This window comes from Oncorhynchus tshawytscha, linkage group LG15, assembly GCF_018296145.1.
Source record: "Oncorhynchus tshawytscha isolate Ot180627B linkage group LG15, Otsh_v2.0, whole genome shotgun sequence".
In the NCBI taxonomy this organism is placed as follows: domain Eukaryota; kingdom Metazoa; phylum Chordata; class Actinopteri; order Salmoniformes; family Salmonidae; genus Oncorhynchus; species Oncorhynchus tshawytscha.
Window position 1 is genome coordinate 39381962 of NC_056443.1, and position 22637 is coordinate 39404598.

Sequence of the window (22637 nt, forward strand, 5' to 3'; positions counted from 1 at the left end):
ATAAATATATACCCCTCAGTCAGTATAAATATATACCCCTCAGTCTGTATAAATATATACCCCCTCAGTCTGTATAAATATATACCCCACAGTCCGTATAAATATATACCCCCTCAGTCAGTATAAATAAATAGCCCTCAGTCAGTATAAGGTAAATATATACCCCACAGTCAGTATAAATAAATAGCCTTCAGTCAGTATAAATATATACCCCCTCAGTCAGTATAAATAAATAGCCCTCAGTCAGTATAAGGTAAATATATACCCCACAGTCCGTATAAATTTATACCCCCTCAGTCAGTATAAATAAATAGCCCTCAGTCAGTATAAGGTAAATATATACCCCACAGTCAGTATAAATATATACCCCCTTAGTCAGTATAAATAAATAGCCCTCAGTCAGTATAAGGTAAATATATACCCCCTCAGTCAGTACAAGGTAGGACAGAGAGAGAGACAGATACGCACACACAGAGACAGACATACAGACACACACACACGCGCGCGCACACACACACACACACACACACACACACACACACACACACACACAGACAGACACACACACACACACACACACACAGAGACAGACATACAGACACACACACACACACACACAGAGACAGACACACACACACACTCACACACACAGAGACACAGAGACAGACATACAGACACACACACAGAGACAGACATATGCACACACACGCACACACACAAACACACACACACACACACACACTGTCATGGCTGATCCATAGACACACACATATTAACGTGATCACACTCTTAACCCATTCATCTCTTTCCTCCCTGTGTATCTCCCAGTATATCCGTAGCTGTATAACGGTTGGCCGCCTGCCCCACCTGATGTTAGTGTCAAAGGACAGTCTGTACAGCCAGCTCCCAGGCAGTGGGTTTGTAGCTCCCTCCTACAGTCGGCGGACCCCCCAGCCCAGCCCCTGTCCTGGGGGAGGAGATCCCAGCTCACCCCGCTCCCTCTGGGCCTTCAACACCCTGCTGAGGGTCCGCCTGCTCTGTGCTACATACGTCAACGTCAACATCAGAGACATTGACAAGGTAGGGGTAGACAGACACGCTCCATAATGATAATATCAATTGATGTCAATATTAACTGTCTGTGTGTGTTGACATCATGTTGTCTCCTGTAACTGATCAACTGTTGTAGATATATGTTAGAACTGGTATCTATCATGGAGGAGAGCCGCTGTGTGACAACGTCAACACCCAGAGAGTACCCTGCTCCAACCCCAGGTAACATTACTACACCACCACAACACCACTATAGCATTACTATAACATTACTATAACATAACTACAACATTACTACACCATTACTACAACATTACTATAACATTACTATAGCATAACTACAACATTACTACACCATTACTACAACATTACTATAACATAACTACAACATTAATACAACATTACTACAACACTATTATAACATTACTGCAACACTATTATACCACTACTACAACACTACTACAACACTATTATAACATTACTGCAACACTATTATACCACTACTACAACACTACTACAACACTACTACAACACTGCTACAACAACATCGCTACAACATCACTACAACATAACTACAACATCACTACAACATTACTACAACATTATTATAACATTGCTGCAACACTATTATACCCCTACTACAACACTACTACAACACTATTATAACATTACTGCAACACTATTATACCACTACTACAACACTACTACAACACTATTATAACATTACTATAACATTACTATAACATAACTACAACATTAATACAACATTACTACAACACTATTATAACATTACTGCAACACTATTATACCACTACTACAACACTACTACAACACTATTATAACATTACTGCAACACTATTATACCACTACTACAACACTACTACAACACTACTACAACACTGCTACAACAACATCGCTACAACATCACTACAACATAACTACAACATCACTACAACATTACTACAACATTATTATAACATTGCTGCAACACTATTATACCACTACTACAACACTACTACAACACTATTATAACATTACTGCAACACTATTATACCACTACTACAACACTATTATTACTATAACATTACTATAACATAACTACAACATTACTACAACACTACTACAACACTATTATAACATTACTGCAAAACTATTAAACCACTACTACAACACTACTACAACAACATTACTACAACATTACTACAGCACAACCACAACATTACTACAACAGTAATATAGCATTACTATAACATTACTATACCATAACCACAACATTACCATAGCAGTACTATATCATTACTATAACATTGCTATAGCATAACTACAACATTACTACAACATTACTACAACATTACTATAACATTACTACAACATTGCTACAACACTACTACAACACTATTATAACATTACTGCAACACTATTATACCACTACTACAACACTACTACAACACTACTACAACAACCTTACTACAACATTACTACACCACTACTACTACATTACTACAACACTACTACAACACTACTACAACACTACTACAACACTATTATAACATTACTGCAACACTATTATACCACTACTACAACATTACTACAACACTACTACAACAACATTACTACACCTGTTGTATTCAGCATTTCACTGTGAGGTCTACTACACCTGTTGTATTCAGCATTTCACTGTGAGGTCTACTACACCTGTTGTATTCAGCATTTCACTGTGAGGTCTACTACACCTGTTGTATTCAGCATTTCACTGTAAGGTCTACTACACCTGTTGTATTAAGCATTTCACTGTAAGGTCTACTACACCTGTTGTATTCGGCATTTCACTGTAAGGTCTACTACACCTGTTGTATTTTGCTCATGTGACAAAGACAATTTGATTTGATGGTTCTTTGTTCTTTAATATAGAGTCTTCGTATGAATCAAACACCCCAGCAATGGCTCAACCCTTATCAACTACAACATTATTACAACATTTCTACAACTAGACAAAGTATCTCATCAGCCTCTTCTCTCTCTCCTCTCCAGGTGGAATGAGTGGCTGTCCTATGACATCTACATGACGGACCTCCCTCACTCCGCCAGACTCTGTCTCTCCATCTGCAGCGTCAAGGGACGCAAGGGAGCCAAAGAGGTAGCTACCGCACCGCATATACTAACCTGTCTGTGGTACTAGTACTAACATATACTAACCTGTCTATGGTACTAGTACTAACATATACTAATATATACTAACCTGTCTATGGTACTAGTACTAACATATACTAACCTGTCTATGGTACTAGTACTAACATATACTAATATATACTAACCTGTCTATGGTACTAGTACTAACATATACTAATATATACTAACCTGTCTATGGTACTAGTACTAATATATACTAACCTGTCTATGTTACTAGTACTAATATATACTAACCTGTCTATGGTACTAGTACTAACATATACTAATATATACTAACCTGTCTATGGTACTAGTACTAACATATACTAACCTGTCTATGGTACTAGTACTAATATATACTAACCTGTCTATGGTACTAGTACTAACATATACTAATATATACTAACCTGTCTATGGTACTAGTACTAACATATACTAACCTGTCTATGATACTAGTACTAACATATACTAATATATACTAACCTGTCTATGGTACTAGTACTAACATATACTAATATATACTAACCTGTCTATGGTACTAGTACTAACATATACTAATATATACTAACCTGTCTATGGTACTAGTACTAATATATACTAACCTGTCTATGGTACTAGTACTAACATATACTAACCTGTCTATGGTACTAGTACTAATATATACTAATATATACTAACCTGTCTATGGTACTAGTACTAATATATACTAATATATACTAACCTGTCTATGGTACTAGTACTAATATATACTAATATATACTAACCTGTCTATGGTACTAGTACTAATATATACTAACCTGTCTATGGTACTAGTACTAACATATACTAATATATACTAACCTGTCTATGGTACTAGTACTAACATATACTAATATATACTAACCTGTCTATGGTACTAGTACTAATATATACTAATATATACTAACCTGTCTATGTTACTAGTACTAATATATACTAACCTGTCTATGGTACTAGTACTAACATATACTAATATATACTAACCTGTCTATGGTACTAGTACTAATATATACTAACCTGTCTATGTTACTAGTACTAATATATACTAACCTGTCTATGGTACTAGTACTAATATATACTAACCTGTCTATGGTACTAGTACTAACATATACTAACCTGTCTATGGTACTAGTACTAATATATACTAACCTGTCTATGGTACTAGTACTAACATATACTAATATATACTAACCTGTCTATGGTACTAGTACTAACATATACTAATATATACTAACCTGTCTATGGTACTAGTACTAACATATACTAATATATACTAACCTGTCTTTGGTATTAGTACTAATATATACTAATATATACTAACCTGTCTATGGTACTAGTACTAATATATACTAACCTGTCTATGGTACTAGTACTAACATATACTAATATATACTAACCTGTCTATGGTACTAGTACTAACATATACTAATATATACTAACCTGTCTATGGTACTAGTACTAATATATACTAATATATACTAACCTGTCTATGGTACTAGTACTAACATATACTAATATATACTAACCTGTCTATGGTACTAGTACTAACATATACTAATATATACTAACCTGTCTATGGTACTAGTACTAACATATACTAATATATACTAACCTGTCTATGGTACTAGTACTTACATATACTAATATATACTAACCTGTCTATGGTACTAGTACTTACATATACTAATATATACTAACCTGTCTATGGTACTAGTACTAATATATACTAATATATAATAACCTGCCTATGGTACTAGTACTAATATATACTAACCTGTCTATGGTACTAGTACTAACATATACTAACCTGTCTATGGTACTAGTACTAATATATACTAACCTGTCTATGGTACTAGTACTAACATATACTAACCTGTCTATGGTACTAGTACTAATATATACTAACCTGTCTATGGTACTAGTACTAACATATACTAACCTGTCTATGGTACTAGTACTTACATATACTAACCTGTCTATGGTACTAGTACTAACATATACTAACCTGTCTATGGTACTAGTACTAATATATACTAATATATACTAACCTGTCTATGGTACTAGTACTAATATATACTAACCTGTCTATGGTACTAGTACTAACATATACTAACCTGTCTATGGTACTAGTACTAATATATACTAACCTGTCTATGGTACTAGTACTAACATATACTAACCTGTCTATGGCACTAGTACTAATATATACTAACCTGTCTATGGTACTAGTACTAATATATACTAATATATACTAACCTGTCTATGGTACTAGTACTAACATATACTAATATATACTAACCTGTCTATGGTACTAGTACTAACATATACTAATATATACTAACCTGTCTATGGTACTAGTACTAACATATACTAATATATACTAACCTGTCTATGGTACTAGTACTAACATATACTAATATATACTAACCTGTCTATGGTACTAGTACTAACATATACTAATATATACTAACCTGTCTATGGTACTAGTACTAACATATACTAATATATACTAACCTGTCTATGGTACTAGTACTAACATATACTAACCTGTCTATGATACTAGTACTAACATATACTAATATATACTAACCTGTCTATGGTACTAGTACTAACATATACTAACCTGTCTATGATACTAGTACTAACATATACTAATATATACTAACCTGTCTATGGTACTAGTACTAATATATACTAACCTGTCTATGGTACTAGTACTAATATATACTAACCTGTCTATGGTACTAGTACTAACATATACTAATATATACTAACCTGTCTATGGTACTAGTACTAACATATACTAACCTGTCTATGATACTAGTACTAACATATACTAATATATACTAACCTGTCTATGGTACTAGTACTAACATATACTAACCTGTCTATGATACTAGTACTAACATATACTAATATATACTAACCTGTCTATGGTACTAGTACTAATATATACTAACCTGTCTATGGTACTAGTACTAATATATACTAACCTGTCTATGGTACTAGTACTAACATATACTAACCTGTCTATGATACTAGTACTAACATATACTAATATATACTAACCTGTCTATGGTACTAGTACTAATATATACTAACCTGTCTATGGTACTAGTACTAACATATACTAACCTGTCTATGATACTAGTACTAACATATACTAATATATACTAACCTGTCTATGGTACTAGTACTAATATATACTAACCTGTCTATGATACTAGTACTAACATATACTAATATATACTAACCTGTCTATGGTACTAGTACTAACATATACTAATATATACTAACCTGTCTATGGTACTAGTACTAACATATACTAATATATACTAACCTGTCTATGGTACTAGTACTAACATATACTAATATATACTAACCTGTCTATGGTACTAGTACTAACATATACTAACCTGTCTATGGTACTAGTACTAACATATACTAACCTGTCTATGGTACTAGTACTAACATATACTAATATATACTAACCTGTCTATGGTACTAGTACTAACATATACTAACCTGTCTATGGTACTAGTACTAACATATACTAACCTGTCTATGGTACTAGTACTAACATATACTAATATATACTAACCTGTCTATGGTACTAGTACTAACATATACTAATATATACTAACCTGTCTATGGTACTAGTACTAACATATACTAATATATACTAACCTGTCTATGGTACTAGTACTAACATATACTAACATATACTAACCTGTCTATGGTACTAGTACTAACATATACTAATATATACTAACCTGTCTATGTTGCACTGTACGTTCACTTGAACAAATATCAACCTGTGTATGGTGTGTGTGTGTGTGTGTGCGTGTGTGGGCGCGCGTGCGTGCGTGCGTGTTTGTGCGTGCGTGCGTGCGTGTGCGCATGCGTGTGTGTGTGTGTGTGTGTGCGTGCGTGCGTGCGTAGGAGCACTGCCCGCTGGCGTGGGGCAACGTGAACTTGTTTGACTACAAGGACACGTTAGTGTGTGGAAAAGTAGCGCTCAGCCTGTGGCCAGTTCCTCACGGTTTAGAGGACCTGCTCAATCCTATAGGAGTGGCTGGATCCAACCCTAACAAGGTAAGGAACAACTAGGCTTTATGGTCAACTCCTGTCTGTCTGGATTGGTTGAAGATATACTTTTTAGCATTTAAATGTTTTATTGGACAGAGGAGGAGACCATGGGAAAGATGGACACACAAGCAGTGGGCTGGATTTGAACCCTGAGCTTTGTGGTTTTGTCACCTTGTGGCAACTGCTGATGTAAAAAACTGGCTTTACAAAAGTTAATGAGATGTATTTCTGTTTAACCTCATATGATCTCTTCCTCACCCTGTAGGAAACTCAGTGTGTTGAACTAGAGTTATGATCTCTTCCTCACCCTGTAGGAAACTCCATGTGTTGAACTAGAGTTCTCATGGTTCAACCAGGTGGTCCTGTTTCCTGATGAACAGCAGATAGAGGAACACGCCAACTGGACCATCTCTAGAGAACTGGGCTACAACTACAGTCTAGGACTGGTGAGACAACTGGGTTACAACTACTGTCTAGGACTGGTCAGAGAACTGGGCTACAACTACTGTCTAGGACTGGTCAGAGAACTGGGCTACAACTACAGTCTAGGACTGGTCAGAGAACTGGGCTACAACTACAGTCTAGGACTGGTCAAAGAACTGGGTTACAACTACTGTCTAGGACTGGTCAGAGAACTGGGCTACAACTACTGTCTAGGACTGGTCAGAGAACAGGGCTACAACTACTGTCTAGGACTGGTCAGAGAACTGGGCTACAACTACTGTCTAGGACTGGTCAGAGAACTGGGTTACAACTACTGTCTAGGACTGGTCAGAGAACTGGGCTACAACTACTGTCTAGGACTGGTCAGAGAACTGGGTTACAACTACTGTCTAGGACTGGTCAGAGAACTGGGCTACAACTACTGTCTAGGACTGGTCAGAGAACTGGGCTACAACTACTGTCTAGGACTGATCAGAGAGTGAGTACTGGACAGACCTCCAGTTCTTTGGTGATGATGGTCTTGTGATGCTGTGTGTTTCAGAGTAGCAGGCTGGCGTGTGACAGTAGTGTGTCAGCGGCGGATGGTGAGCAGCTCAGGTCTCTCTGTAGCAGAGATCCTCTCTATGAGCTGTCTGAACAGGAGAAGGACTTTCTCTGGAGACACAGGTAACTGCTGTAGGTGGAATGTGTGTCTGTCTCTTAGCCCAACTCTATACCGTTCTATTGGCAAGAAACTGAAATATTGAACCAAACTAGAATAGGTTTAGATAATACAAGCTGAACCGAATGCCCTCCCTCTCTCTCACCCTCCCTCTCTATCACACTCTCCATCCCTGCTTCCCTTCCTCCCTCTCTATCACACTCTCCATCCCTCCTTCCCTTCCTCCCTCTCTCTCACACTCTCCCTCCCTCCCTCTCTCTCACACTCTCCATCCCTCCTTCCCTTCCTCCCTCTCTCTCACACTCTCCCTCCCTCTCTCTCACACTCTCCATCCCTCCCTCCCTCTCTCACTCTTCCTCCCTCCCTCTCTCACACCCTTCCTCCTTCCCTCCCTCCTTCCCTCCCTCCCTCTCTCTTTCTCCCTCCCTCCCTCATCTTCTAGACATTACTGTGTGAACATTCCAGAGTCTCTTCCTAAGCTGCTGCTGTCAGTCAAATGGAACTCTAGAGATGAGTGGTCACAGGTATGGCTGTCTGTCAGTCTGTTTCTCCTCTAGAATACCTGTCTGTCAGTCTGTTTCTCCTCTAGAATACCTGTCTGTCAGTCTGTTTCTCCTCTAGAATACCTGTCTGTCTGTTTCTCCACTAGAATACCTGTCTGTCTGTCAGTCTGTTTCTCCTCTAGAATACCTGTCTGTCAGTCTGTTTCTCCTCTAGAATACCTGTCTGTCAGTCTGTTTCTCCTCTAGAATACCTGTCAGTCTGTTTCTCCTCTAGAATACCTGTCTGTCAGTCTGTTTCTCCTCTAGAATACCTGTCTGTCAGTCTGTTTCTCCTCTAGAATACCTGTCTGTCAGTCTGTTTCTCCTCTAGAATACCTGTCTGTCAGTCTGTTTCTCCTCTAGAATACCTGTCTGTCAGTCTGTTTCTCCTCTAGAATACCTGTCTGTCAGTCTGTTTCTCCTCTAGAATACCTGTCTGTCTGTTTCTCCACTAGAATACCTGTCTGTCTGTCAGTCTGTTTCTCCTCTAGAATACCTGTCTGTCAGTCTGTTTCTCCTCTAGAATACCTGTCTGTCAGTCTGTTTCTCCTCTAGAATACCTGTCAGTCTGTTTCTCCTCTAGAATACCTGTCTGTCAGTCTGTTTCTCCTCTAGAATACCTGTCTGTCAGTCTGTTTCTCCTCTAGAATACCTGTCTGTCAGTCTGTTTCTCCTCTAGAATACCTGTCTGTCAGTCTGTTTCTCCTCTAGAATACCTGTCTGTCAGTCTGTTTCTCCTCTAGAATACCTGTCTGTCAGTCTGTTTCTCCTCTAGAATACCTGTCTGTCTGTTTCTCCACTAGAATACCTGTCTGTCTGTCAGTCTGTTTCTCCTCTAGAATACCTGTCTGTCAGTCTGTTTCTCCTCTAGAATACCTGTCTGTCAGTCTGTTTCTCCTCTAGAATACCTGTCTGTCAGTCTGTTTCTCCTCTAGAATACCTGTCTGTCTGTCTGTTTCTCCTCTAGAATAGCTGTCTGTCTGTTTCTCCTCTAGAATAGCTGTCTGTCTGTTTCTCCTCTAGAATAGCTGTCTGTCTGTTTCTCCTCTAGAATAGCTGTCTGTCTGTTTCTCTTCTAGAATACCTGTCTGTCTGTTTCTCCTCTAGATTGCCTGTCTGTCTGTTTCTCCACTAGAATACCTGTCTGTCTGTTTCTCCACTAGAATACCTGTCTGTCTGTTTCTCCACTAGAATACCTGTCTGTCTGTTTCTCCTCTAGAATACCTGTCTGTTTCTATTTTTTTAAATTTTATTTCACCTTTATTATAGCAGGTATGCCAAATAATTGGTGAAGTCTTTACAATTTAGCATTAACACTGGAGTGATGGATGTGCAGAAGATTATGTGCAATTAGAGATACTGGGGTGCAAAAGAGCAAAACAAATAAATAACAATATGGGGATGAGGTAGTTGGGTTGGCTATTTAGAGATGGGCTGTGTATAGCTGCAATAATCAGTAAGCTTCTCTGACAGCTGGTGCTTAAAGTTAGTGAGGGAGATATAAGACCCCAGCTTCAGTGATTTTTGCAATTCATTGGCAGCAGAGAACTTGAAGGAAATGCGGCCAAAGGTGGTGTAGGCTTTGGGGATGACCAGTGAAATATACCTGCTGGAGCGCGTGCTACGGGTGGATGTTGCTATGGTGACCAGTGAGCTGCGATAAGGTGGGGCTTTACCTAGCAAATACTTATAGATGACCTGGAGCCAGTGGGTTTGGCGATGAGAGTGAAGCGAGGGCCAAGCAACGAGAGCATACAGGTCGCAGTGGTGGGTGGTAAATGGGCCTTTGGTGAGAAAACGGATGACACTGTGATAGACTGCATCCAATTTGCTGAGTAGAGTGTTAGAGGCTATTATGTAAATGACATCGCCGAAGTCGAGGATCGGTAGGATGTTCAGTTTTACGAGGGTATGTTTGGCAGCATGAGTGAAAGAGGCTTTCTTGCGAAATAGGAAGCCAATTCTAGATTCTAAATACCTGTCTGTCTGTCTATTTCTCCTCTAGAATACCTGTCTGTCTGTCTGTCTATTTCTCCTCTAGAATACCTGTCTGTCTGTCTATTTGTCCTCTAGAATACCTGTCTGTCTGTCTGTCTATTTCTCCTCTAGAATACCTGTCTGTCTGTCTATTTCTCCTCTAGAATACCTGTCTGTCTGTCTATTTCTCCTCTAGAATACCTGTCTGTCTGTCTGTCTATTTCTCCTCTAGAATACCTGTCTGTTTGTCTGTTTCTCCTCAAAGAATACCTGTCTGTCTGTCTATTTCTCCTCTAGAATACCTGTCTGTCTGTCTATTTCTCCTCTAGAATAGCTGCCTGTCTGTCTGTTTCTCTTCTAGAATACCTGTCTGTTTGTCTGTTTCTCCTCTAGAATACCTGTCTGTCTGTCTATTTCTCCTCTAGAATACATGTCTGTCTATTTCTCCTCTAGAATACCTGTCTGTCTATTTCTCCTATACAATACCTGTCTGTCTGTTTCTCCTTTAGAATACCTGCCTGTCTCTCTGTTTCTCCGCTAGAATACCTGTTTGTCTGTCTGTTTCTCCTCTAGAATACCTGTCTGTCTGTCTATTTCTCCTCTAGAATACCTGTCTGTCTGTCTATTTCTCCTCTAGAATACCTGTCTGTCTGTCTATTTCTCCTCTAGAATACCTGTCTGTCTGTCTATTTCTCCTCTAGAATACCTGTCTGTCTGTCTATTTCTCCTCTAGAATACCTGTCTGTCTGTCTATTTCTCCTCTAGAATACCTGTCTGTCTGAAATGTTAATAAAATGTTAAGCAATGCAATAAAGTAATGACTTTACCAATAAGTTACGTTACAGGTTATGTTGGCTGACAATTTGTTAGCTACGATATCCTTACGAACCACATATCATATCATTACAGTGGTATATATCGGTATGTTAGCTAGCTACCTAACGCTAGTTGGCTACTAATACATTGAACTTGCCAGTAATTTAACTAAATGCTATCTAACACGACGTTTATTGACTTGATTATTCTCGTAATTCTTAGCTAAGTGGTGTCGTTGTGCGTTCTCAATGGACATTCATAAATTCACTCTGGCTCTGATTACAGTCTCGCCTCAGTGTGCCAGAGCGCAGAATAACTGAAGAATTTAATTCAATTGTTGCCAGCAGCACAGTTAGTCACCAACGTTCTGGATAACATGAAAACTGCTTATCCAGCTCTGCTAGCGGGAGTAAAATGGTCAGAGTGGGCTGCTCTCTCATTATGTGTCTGGAAGTAGTTTTTTGTTGCCAGCAGCACAGTTAGTCATCACGCTCCCAGAGAAACGCTCCCAGAGAAACGCTCCCAGAGAAACGCTCCCAGAGAAACGCTCCCAGAGAAACGCTCCCAGAGAAACGCTCCCAGAGAAACGCTCCCAGAGAAACGCTCCCAGAGGAACGTTCTGAATTTATGAATGGACGATCGATATGACAACGCTGAGAGCGTACTCTGAGCGCACTGTGGCGCTCCAGATTGAATTTAGGAACAGACCCGAAGTCATAAAAATGTCTAGCTAGTCATTTGTTATGCTAACAAGCTAGCAAGAGGTTGCATAGCAACAGCATCAACTTCCGGTAGACAGGCATAGCGCTAGTACGCTCAACTGAAAGGATACCGTTTATTTGCATGTATACTAAAATGAACTCATAGTATATAGTATTTAGTGTATACTCATTAAGTATGTAGTATGCAGTATGTTAGTATGGGTGTTGGAACACAGCTCTAGTCTTCTGCTGATGCTGTGATTACCCTGCAGATTCAGCTAAGCTATGTTTTTCTACTCTGTCCCCTCTTTCTCTCTCTTTTCCCACTTTCTCCTCTCTCTTTCTCCCTTTTCCCACTTTCTCCTCTCTCTCTTCCTCTCTCTCTCTCTCTATTCCTCTCCTCTCTCTCGCTCTCTCTCTCCCTCTCTCTCTTTCTCTCCTCTCTCTCTCTCCCTCTCTCTCTTTCTCTCCTCTCTCTCTCCTCTGTCTCTCTCTCTCTCTCTCTCTCTCTCTCTCTCTCTCTCTCTCTCTCTCTCTCTCTCTCTCTGTCTCTCTCTCTCTCTCTCTGTCTCTGTCTTTCTTTCCTCTTTCTCTCTCTCTCTCTGTCTCTCTCTCTCTGTCTTTCTCTCTCTCCTCTCTCTGTCTTTTTCTCTCCTCTCTCTCTCTGTCTCTCACTCTGTCTCTCTCTCGGCCTCTCTCTCTCCTCTCTCTCCCTCTCTGTGTCCTCCGCCCCCTCTCTCTCTCTCTCTCTCTCTCTCTCTCTCTCTCCCTCCCTCTCTGTGTCCTCTGCCCCCTCTCTCCCTCTGTCTCCCTCTCTGTGTGTCCTCCGCCCCCCTCTCTCCCTCTGTCTCCCTCTCTGTGTGTCCTCCGCCCCCTCTCTCCTCTCTCTCCCTCTGCGTGTCCTACGCCCCCCTCTAGATGTACTGTTTATTGCGTGACTGGCCCCTGATGCAACCAGAGAGTGCCCTGGAGCTGTTGGACTGTAACTTTCCTGACCCCATGGTTCGAGAGTTCGCCCTGCGTTGCCTCGTACAGGGCCTCACTGACGACAAGCTCAGCCAGTACCTTCTGCAGCTAGTACAGGTCTGTCTGTCTGTCTGTCTGTCTGTACTGTCTGTCTGTCTGTCTGTCTGTCTGACTCTGTCTGTCTGTCTGTACTGTCCTGTCTGTCTGTCTGTCTATCTATACTGTCTGTCTGTCTGTCTGTCTGTCTGTCTGTCTGTCTGTCTATCTATCTATACTGTCTGTCTGTCTGTTTGCCTGCCTGTCTGTCTGTCTGTCTGCCTGTCTATACTGTCTATACTGTCTGTCTGTCTGTCTGTCTGTCTGTCTGTCTGTCTGTCTGTCTGTCTGTCTATACTGTATGTCTGTACTGTCTGTCTGTCTGTCTGTCTGTCTGTCTGTCTGTCTGTCTGTCTGTCTGTCTATACTGTCTGTCTGTCTGTCTGTCTGTCTGTCTGTCTATACTGTATGTCTGTCTGTCTGTCTGTCTGTCTGTCTGTCTGTCTGTCTATACTGTCTGTATGTCTGTCTGTCTATCTATACTGTCTGTCTGTCTGTTTGCCTGCCTGTCTGTCTGTCTGTCTGCCTGTCTATAATGTCTATACTGTCTGTCTGTCTGTGTCTGTCTGTCTGTCTATACTGTCTGTCTGTCTGTCTATCTATACTGTCTGTCTGTCTACCTATACTGTCTGTCTGTCTGTACTGTCTGTCTGTCTGTCTGTCTATACTGTCTGTCTGTCTGTACTGTCTGTCTGTCTATCTATACTGTCTGTCTGCCTGTCTGTCTATACTGTCTGTCTGTCTGTCTGTCTGCCTGTCTGTCTATACTGTCTGTCTGTCTCTGTCTGTACTGTCTGTCTGTCTGTCTGTCTATACTGTCTGCCTGCCTGCCTGTCTGTCTGTCTATACTGTCTGTCTATCTATACTGTCTGTCTGTCTGTCTGTCTATACTGTCTGTATGTCTGTCTGTCTGTCTGTCTATACTGTCTGTATGCCTGTCTGTCTGTCTGTCTGCCTGTCTGTCTATACTGTCTGTCTGTCTGTCTATACTGTCTGTCTGTCTGCCTGTCTATACTGTCTGTCTGTCTGTCTGTCTGTCTGTCTATACTGTCTGTCTGTCTGTATGTCTGTCTATCTATACTGTCTGTCTGTACTGTCTGTCTGTCTGTCTATACTGTCTGTCTGTCTATCTGTCTATACTGTCTGTCTGTCTATACTGTCTGTCTGTCTGTCTGTCTATACTGTCTGTCTGTCTCTGTCTGTCTGTACTGTCTGTCTGTCTGTCTGCCTGCCTGCCTGTCTATACTGTCTGTCTGTCTGTCTGTCTGTCTGTCTGTCTGTCTGTCTGTCTATACTGTCTGTCTGTCTATCTATACTGTCTGTCTGTGTCTGTCTGTCTGTCTATCTATACTGTCTGTCTGTCTGTCTGTCTGTCTGTCTGTCTGTCTGTCTGTCTGTCTGTCTGTCTGTCTGTCTGTTTGCCTGCCTGTCTGTCTGCCTGTCTGTCTATACTGTCTGTCTGTCTGTCTATACTGTCTGTCTGTCTATACTGTCTGTCTGTCTGTCTGTCTCTGTCTGTCTGTCTGTCTGCCTGTCTGTCTGCCTGTCTGTCTATACTGTCTGTCTGTCTGTCTATACTGTCTGTCTGTCTGTCTGTCTGTCTGTCTGTCTGTCTGTCTGTCTGTACTGTCTATACTGTCTATACTGTCTGTCTGCCTTGTAGTCTGTCTGCCTTGTAGTCTGTCTGCCTTGTAGTCTGTCTGCCTTGTAGTCTAACACTAGGCTTAATCTGTGTCTGGACCCATAGTGTACATTTGTCCCATTTCTCAGGTGTTGAAGTATGAGATGTACCTGGACAACCCTCTGGCCAGGTTCCTCATTAAGAAGGCTCTGACTAACCAGAGGATAGGACATTTCTTCTTCTGGCATCTCAAGTAAGTCTACTCTATAACACCCTATTCCCTGCCTAGTGCACTACTATAACACCCAATTCCCTGCCTAGTGCACTACTATAACACCCAATTCCCTGCCTAGTGCACTACTATAACACCCTATTCCCTGCCTAGTGCACTACTATAACACCCAATTCCTGCCTAGTGCACTACTATAACACCCATTCCTGCCTAGTGCACTACTATAACACCCAATTCCTGCCTAGTGCACTACTATAACACCCATTCCTGCCTAGTGCACTACTATAACACCCTATTCCTGCCTAGTGCACTACTATAACACCCAATTTCCTGCCTAGTGCACTACTATAACACCCTATTCCCTACCTAGTGCACTAATATAACACCTTATTCACCCTACCTAGTGCACTACTATAACACCTTATTCACCCTCCCTAGTGCACTACTATAACACCCTATTCCTGCCTAGTGCACTACTATAAACCCTATTCCCTGCCTAGTGCACCACTATAACACCCTATTCCCTCCCTAGTGCACTACTATAACACCCTGCCTAGTGCACTATGATAACACCTTATTCACCCTACCTAGTGCACTACTATAACACCCGATTCCCTACCTAGTGCACTGCTATAACACCATATTCCCTGCCTAGTGCACTACTATAACACCCTACCTAGTGCACTACTATAACACCCTATTCCCTACCTAGTGCACTACTATAACACCCTATTCACCCTACCTAGTGCACTACTATAACACCCTGCCTAGTGCACTACTATAACACCCTATTCCCTGCCTAGTGCACTACTATAACACCTTATTCACCCTACCTAGTGCACTACTATAACACCTTATTCACCCTACCTAGTGCACTACTATAACACCCTATTCCCTCCCTAGTGCACTACTATAACACCTTATTCACCCTACCTAGTGCACTACTATAACACCTTATTCACCCTACCTAGTGCACTACTATAACACCTTATACACCCTACCTAGTGCACTACTATAACACCTTATTCACCCTACGTAGTGCACTACTATAACACCCTATTCACCCTACCTAGTGCACTACTATAACACCTTATTCACCCTCCCTAGTGCACTATTATAACACCCTATTCACCCTACCTAGTGCACTCCTATAACACCTTATTCACCCTACCTAGTGCACTACTATAACACCTTATTCACCCTACCTAGTGCACTACTATAACACCCTATTCACCCTACCTAGTGCACTACTATAACACCCTATTCACCCTACCTAGTGCACTACTAGAACACCTTATCCACCCTACCTAGTGCACTACTATAACACCTTATCCACCCTACCTAGTGTACTACTATAACACCTTATTCACCCTACCTAGTGCACTACTATAACACCCTACCTCGTGCACTACTATAACACCTTATTCACCCTACCTTGTGCACTACTATAACACCTTATTCACCCTACCTAGTGCACTACTATAACACCTTATTCACCCTACCTAGTGCACTACTATAACACCCTACCTAGTGCACTACTATAACACCTTATTTACCCTACCTAGTGCACTACTATAACACCCAGTTCACTCTACCTAGTGCACTACTATAACACCCTACCTCGTGCACTACTATAACACCTTATTCACCCTACCTAGTGCACTACTATAACACCTTATTCACCCTACATAGTGCACTCCTATAACACCCTACCTAGTGCAGTACTATAACACCTTATTCACCCTACCTAGTGCACTACTATAACACCTTATTCACCCTCCCTAGTGCACTACTATAACACCCTACCTAGTGCACTACTATAACACCTTATTCACCCTACCTAGTGCACTACTATAACACCTTATTCACCCTACCTAGTGCACTACTATAACACCCTATTCACCCTACCTAGTGCACTACTATAACACCCTATTCACCCTACCTAGTGCACTACTAGAACACCTTATCCACCCTACCTAGTGCACTACTATAACACCTTATCCACCCTACCTAGTGTACTACTATAACACCTTATTCACCCTACCTAGTGCACTACTATAACACCCTACCTCGTGCACTACTATAACACCTTATTCACCCTACCTTGTGCACTACTATAACACCTTATTCACCCTACCTAGTGCACTACTATAACACCTTATTCACCCTACCTAGTGCACTACTATAACACCCTACCTAGTGCACTACTATAACACCTTATTTACCCTACCTAGTGCACTACTATAACACCCAGTTCACTCTACCTAGTGCACTACTATAACACCCTACCTCGTGCACTACTATAACACCTTATTCACCCTACCTAGTGCACTACTATAACACCTTATTCACCCTACATAGTGCACTACTATAACACCCTACCTAGTGCTCTACTATAACACCCTCCCTAGTGCACTACTATAACACCTTATTCACCCTACCTAGTGCACTACTATAACACCCTCCCCAGTGCACTACTATAACACCTTATTCACCCTACCTAGTGCACTACTATTACACCCTGCCTAGTGCACTACTATAACTCCTTATTCACCCTACCTAGTGCACTACTATAACACCCTACCTAGTGCACTACTATAACACCCTATTCACCCTACCTAGTGCACTACTATAACACCCTATTCACCCTACCTAGTGCAGTACTATAACACATTATTCACCCTACCTAGTGCACTGCTATAACAACCTATTCACCCTACCTAGTGCACTACTATAACACCCTACCTAGTGCACTACTATAACACATTATTCATCCTACCTAGTGCACTACTATAACACCCTACCTAGTGCACTACTATAACACCCTATTCACCCTACCTAGTGCACTACTATAACACCCTACCTAGTGCACTACTATAACACCCTATTCCCTACCTAGTGCACTACTATAACACCTTATTCACCCTACCTAGTGCACTACTATAACACCCTATTCACCCTACCTAGTGCACTACTATAACACCCTATTCACCCTCCCTAGTGCACTACTATAACACCTTATTAACCCTACCTAGTGCACTACTATAACACCCTATTCACCCTACCTAGTGCACTACTATAACACCTTATTCACCCTCTCTAGTGCACTATTATAACACCCTACCTAGTGCACTACTATAACACCTTATTCCCCCTACCTAGTGCACTACTATAACACCTTATTCACCCTACCTAGTGCACTACTATAACACCCTATTCACCCTACCTAGTGCACTACTATAACACCCTATTCACCCTACCTAGTGCACTACTATAACACCTTATCCACCCTACCTAGTGCACTACTATAACACCTTATTCACCCTACCTAGTGCACTACTATAACACCTTATTCACCCTACCTGTGCACTACTATAACACCCTATTCACCCTACCTATTGCACTACTATAACACCTTATCCACCCTACCTAGTGCACTACTATAACACCTTATCCACCCTACCTAGTGTACTACTATAACACCTTATTCACCCTACCTAGTGCACTACTATAACACCCTACCTCGTGCACTACTATAACACCTTATTCACCCTACCTAGTGCACTACTATAACACCCTACCTAGTGCACTACTATAACACCTTATTCACCCTACCTAGTGCACTACTATAACACCCAGTTCACTCTACCTAGTGCACTTCTATAACACCCTACCTAGTGCACTACTATAACACCTTATTCACCCTACCTAGTGCACTACTCTAACACCTTATTCACCCTACCTAGTGCATTACTATAACACCGTATTCACCCTACCTAGTGCACTACTATAACACCCTACCTAGTGCACTACTATAACACCCTATTCACCCTACATAGTGCACTACTATAACACCCTGCCTAGTGCACTACTATAACTCCTTATTCACCCTACCTAGTGCACTACTATAACACCCTACCTAGTGCACTACTATAACACCCTATTCACCCTACCTAGTGCACTACTATAACACCCTACCTAGTGCACTACTATAACACCCTATTCACCCTACCTAGTGCACTACTATAACGCCTTATTCACCCTACCTAGTGCACTACTATAACACCCTATTCACCCTACCTAGTGCACTACTATAACACCTTATTCACCCTACCTAGTGCACTACTATAACACCTTATTCACCCTACCTAGTGCACTACTATAACACCTTATTCACCCTCCCTAGTGCACTACTATAACACCTTATTCACCCTACCTAGTGCACTACTATAACACCTTATTCACCCTCCCTAGTGCACTACTATAACACCTTATTCACCCTCCCTAGTGCACTACTATAACACCTTATTCACCCTACCTAGTGCACTACTATAACACCCTATTCCCCCTACCTAGTGCACTACTATAACACATTATTCACCCTACCTAGTGCACTGCTATAACAACCTATTCACCCTCCCTAGTGCACTACTATAACACCCTACCTAGTGCACTACTATAACACCCTATTCACCCTCCCTAGTGCACTACTATAACACCCTATTCCCTCCCTAGTGCACTACTATAACACCCTATTCCTCCCTAGTGCACTACTATAACACCCTATTCCCTCCCTAGTGCACTACTATAACACCTTATTCACCCTACCTAGTGCACTACTATAACACCCTACCTAGTGCACTACTATAACACCCTATTCCCTGCCTAGTGAACTACTATAACACCCTATTCCCTGCCTAGTGAACTACTATAACACCCTATTCCCTACCTAGTGCACTACTATAACACCCTATTCCCTGCCTAGTGCACTACTATAACACCCTATTCCCTGCCTAGTGCACTACTATAACACCCTATTCCCTGCCTAGTGTACTACTATAACACCCTATTCCCTACCTAGTGCACTACTATAACACCCTACCTAGTGAACTACTATAACACCCTATTCCCTACCTAGTGCACTACTATAACACCTTATTCACCCTACCTGTGCACTACTATAACACCCTATTCACCCTACCTATTGCACTACTATAACACCTTATCCACCCTACCTAGTGCACTACTATAACACCTTATCCACCCTACCTAGTGTACTACTATAACACCTTATTCACCCTACCTAGTGCACTACTATAACACCCTACCTCGTGCACTACTATAACACCTTATTCACCCTACCTAGTGCACTACTATAACACCCTACCTAGTGCACTACTATAACACCTTATTCACCCTACCTAGTGCACTACTATAACACCTAGTTCACTCTACCTAGTGCACTTCTATAACACCCTACCTAGTGCACTACTCTAACACCTTATTCACCCTACCTAGTGTACTACTATAACACCGTATTCACCCTACCTAGTGCACTACTATAACACCCTACCTAGTGCACTACTATAACACCCTATTCACCCTACATAGTGCACTACTATAACACCCTGCCTAGTGCACTACTATAACTCCTTATTCACCCTACCTAGTGCACTACTATAACACCCTACCTAGTGCACTACTATAACACCCTATTCACCCTACCTAGTGCACTACTATAACACCCTACCTAGTGCACTACTATAACACCCTATTCACCCTACCTAGTGCACTACTATAACGCCTTATTCACCCTACCTAGTGCACTACTATAACACCTTATTCACCCTACCTAGTGCACTACTATAACACCTTATTCACCCTCCCTAGTGCACTACTAGAACACCTTATTCACCCTCCCTAGTGCACTACTATAACACCTTATTCACCCTCCCTAGTGCACTACTATAACACCCTATTCCCTCCCTAGTGCACTACTATAACACCCTATTCCTCCCTAGTGCACTACTATAACACCCTATTCACCCTCCCTAGTGCACTACTATAACACCTTATTCACCCTACCTAGTGCACTACTATAACACCCTACCTAGTGCACTACTATAACACCCTATTCCCTGCCTAGTGAACTACTATAACACCCTATTCCCTGCCTAGTGAACTACTATAACACCCTATTCCCTACCTAGTGCACTACTATAACACCCTATTCCCTGCCTAGTGCACTACTATAACACCCTATTCCCTGCCTAGTGCACTACTATAACACCCTATTCCCTGCCTAGTGCACTACTATAACACCCTACCTAGTGAACTACTATAACACCCTACCTAGTGAACTACTATAACACCCTATTCCCTACCTAGTGCACTACTATAACACCTTATTCACCCTACCTGTGCACTACTATAACACCCTATTCACCCTACCTATTGCACTACTATAACACCTTATCCACCCTACCTAGTGCACTACTATAACACCTTATCCACCCTACCTAGTGTACTACTATAACACCTTATTCACCCTACCTAGTGCACTACTATAACACCCTACCTAGTGCACTACTATAACACCTTATTCACCCTACCTAGTGCACTACTATAACACCTAGTTCACTCTACCTAGTGCACTTCTATAACACCCTACCTAGTGCACTACTCTAACACCTTATTCACCCTACCTAGTGTACTACTATAACACCGTATTCACCCTACCTAGTGCACTACTATAACACCCTACCTAGTGCACTACTATAACACCCTATTCACCCTACATAGTGCACTACTATAACACCCTGCCTAGTGCACTACTATAACTCCTTATTCACCCTACCTAGTGCACTACTATAACACCCTACCTAGTGCACTACTATAACACCTTATTCACCCTACCTAGTGCACTACTATAACACCCTACCTAGTGCACTACTATAACACCCTATTCACCCAACCTAGTGCACTACTATAACGCCTTATTCACCCTACCTAGTGCACTACTATAACACCCTATTCACCCTACCTAGTGCACTACTATAACACCTTATTCACCCTACCTAGTGCACTACTATAACACCTTATTCACCCTCCCTAGTGCACTACTAGAACACCTTATTCACCCTCCCTAGTGCACTACTATAACACCTTATTCACCCTACCTGTGCACTACTATAACACCCTATTCACCCTACCTAGTGCACTACTAGAACACCTTATTCACCCTCCCTAGTGCACTACTATAACATCCTACCTAGTGCACTACTATAACACCTTATTCCCCCTACCTAGTGCACTACTATAACACCTTATTCACCCTCCCTAGTGCACTACTATTACACATTATTCACCCTACCTAGTGCACTACTATAACACCCTATTCACCCTACCTAGTGCACTACTATAACACATTATTCACCCTACCTAGTGCACTGCTATAACAACCTATTCACCC

The 22637-nt window shown here is 41.3% G+C and overlaps 1 protein-coding gene across 1 annotated transcript in view; it reads left to right on the forward strand.

Moving 5' to 3' along the window:
- zgc:158659 (uncharacterized protein LOC791141 homolog) overlaps positions 1-22637 on the forward strand; it is a 77857-nt gene that overhangs the window by 31287 nt on the left and 23933 nt on the right. The window contains exons 7-15 of the mRNA XM_042298579.1: positions 829-1080; positions 1190-1275; positions 3085-3190; positions 7183-7335; positions 7644-7775; positions 8315-8439; positions 8877-8958; positions 13389-13553; positions 15303-15406. Of these exons, the coding sequence (XP_042154513.1) occupies positions 829-1080; positions 1190-1275; positions 3085-3190; positions 7183-7335; positions 7644-7775; positions 8315-8439; positions 8877-8958; positions 13389-13553; positions 15303-15406 (1205 nt within the window). The remainder of the gene's footprint in view (positions 1-828; positions 1081-1189; positions 1276-3084; positions 3191-7182; positions 7336-7643; positions 7776-8314; positions 8440-8876; positions 8959-13388; positions 13554-15302; positions 15407-22637) is intronic.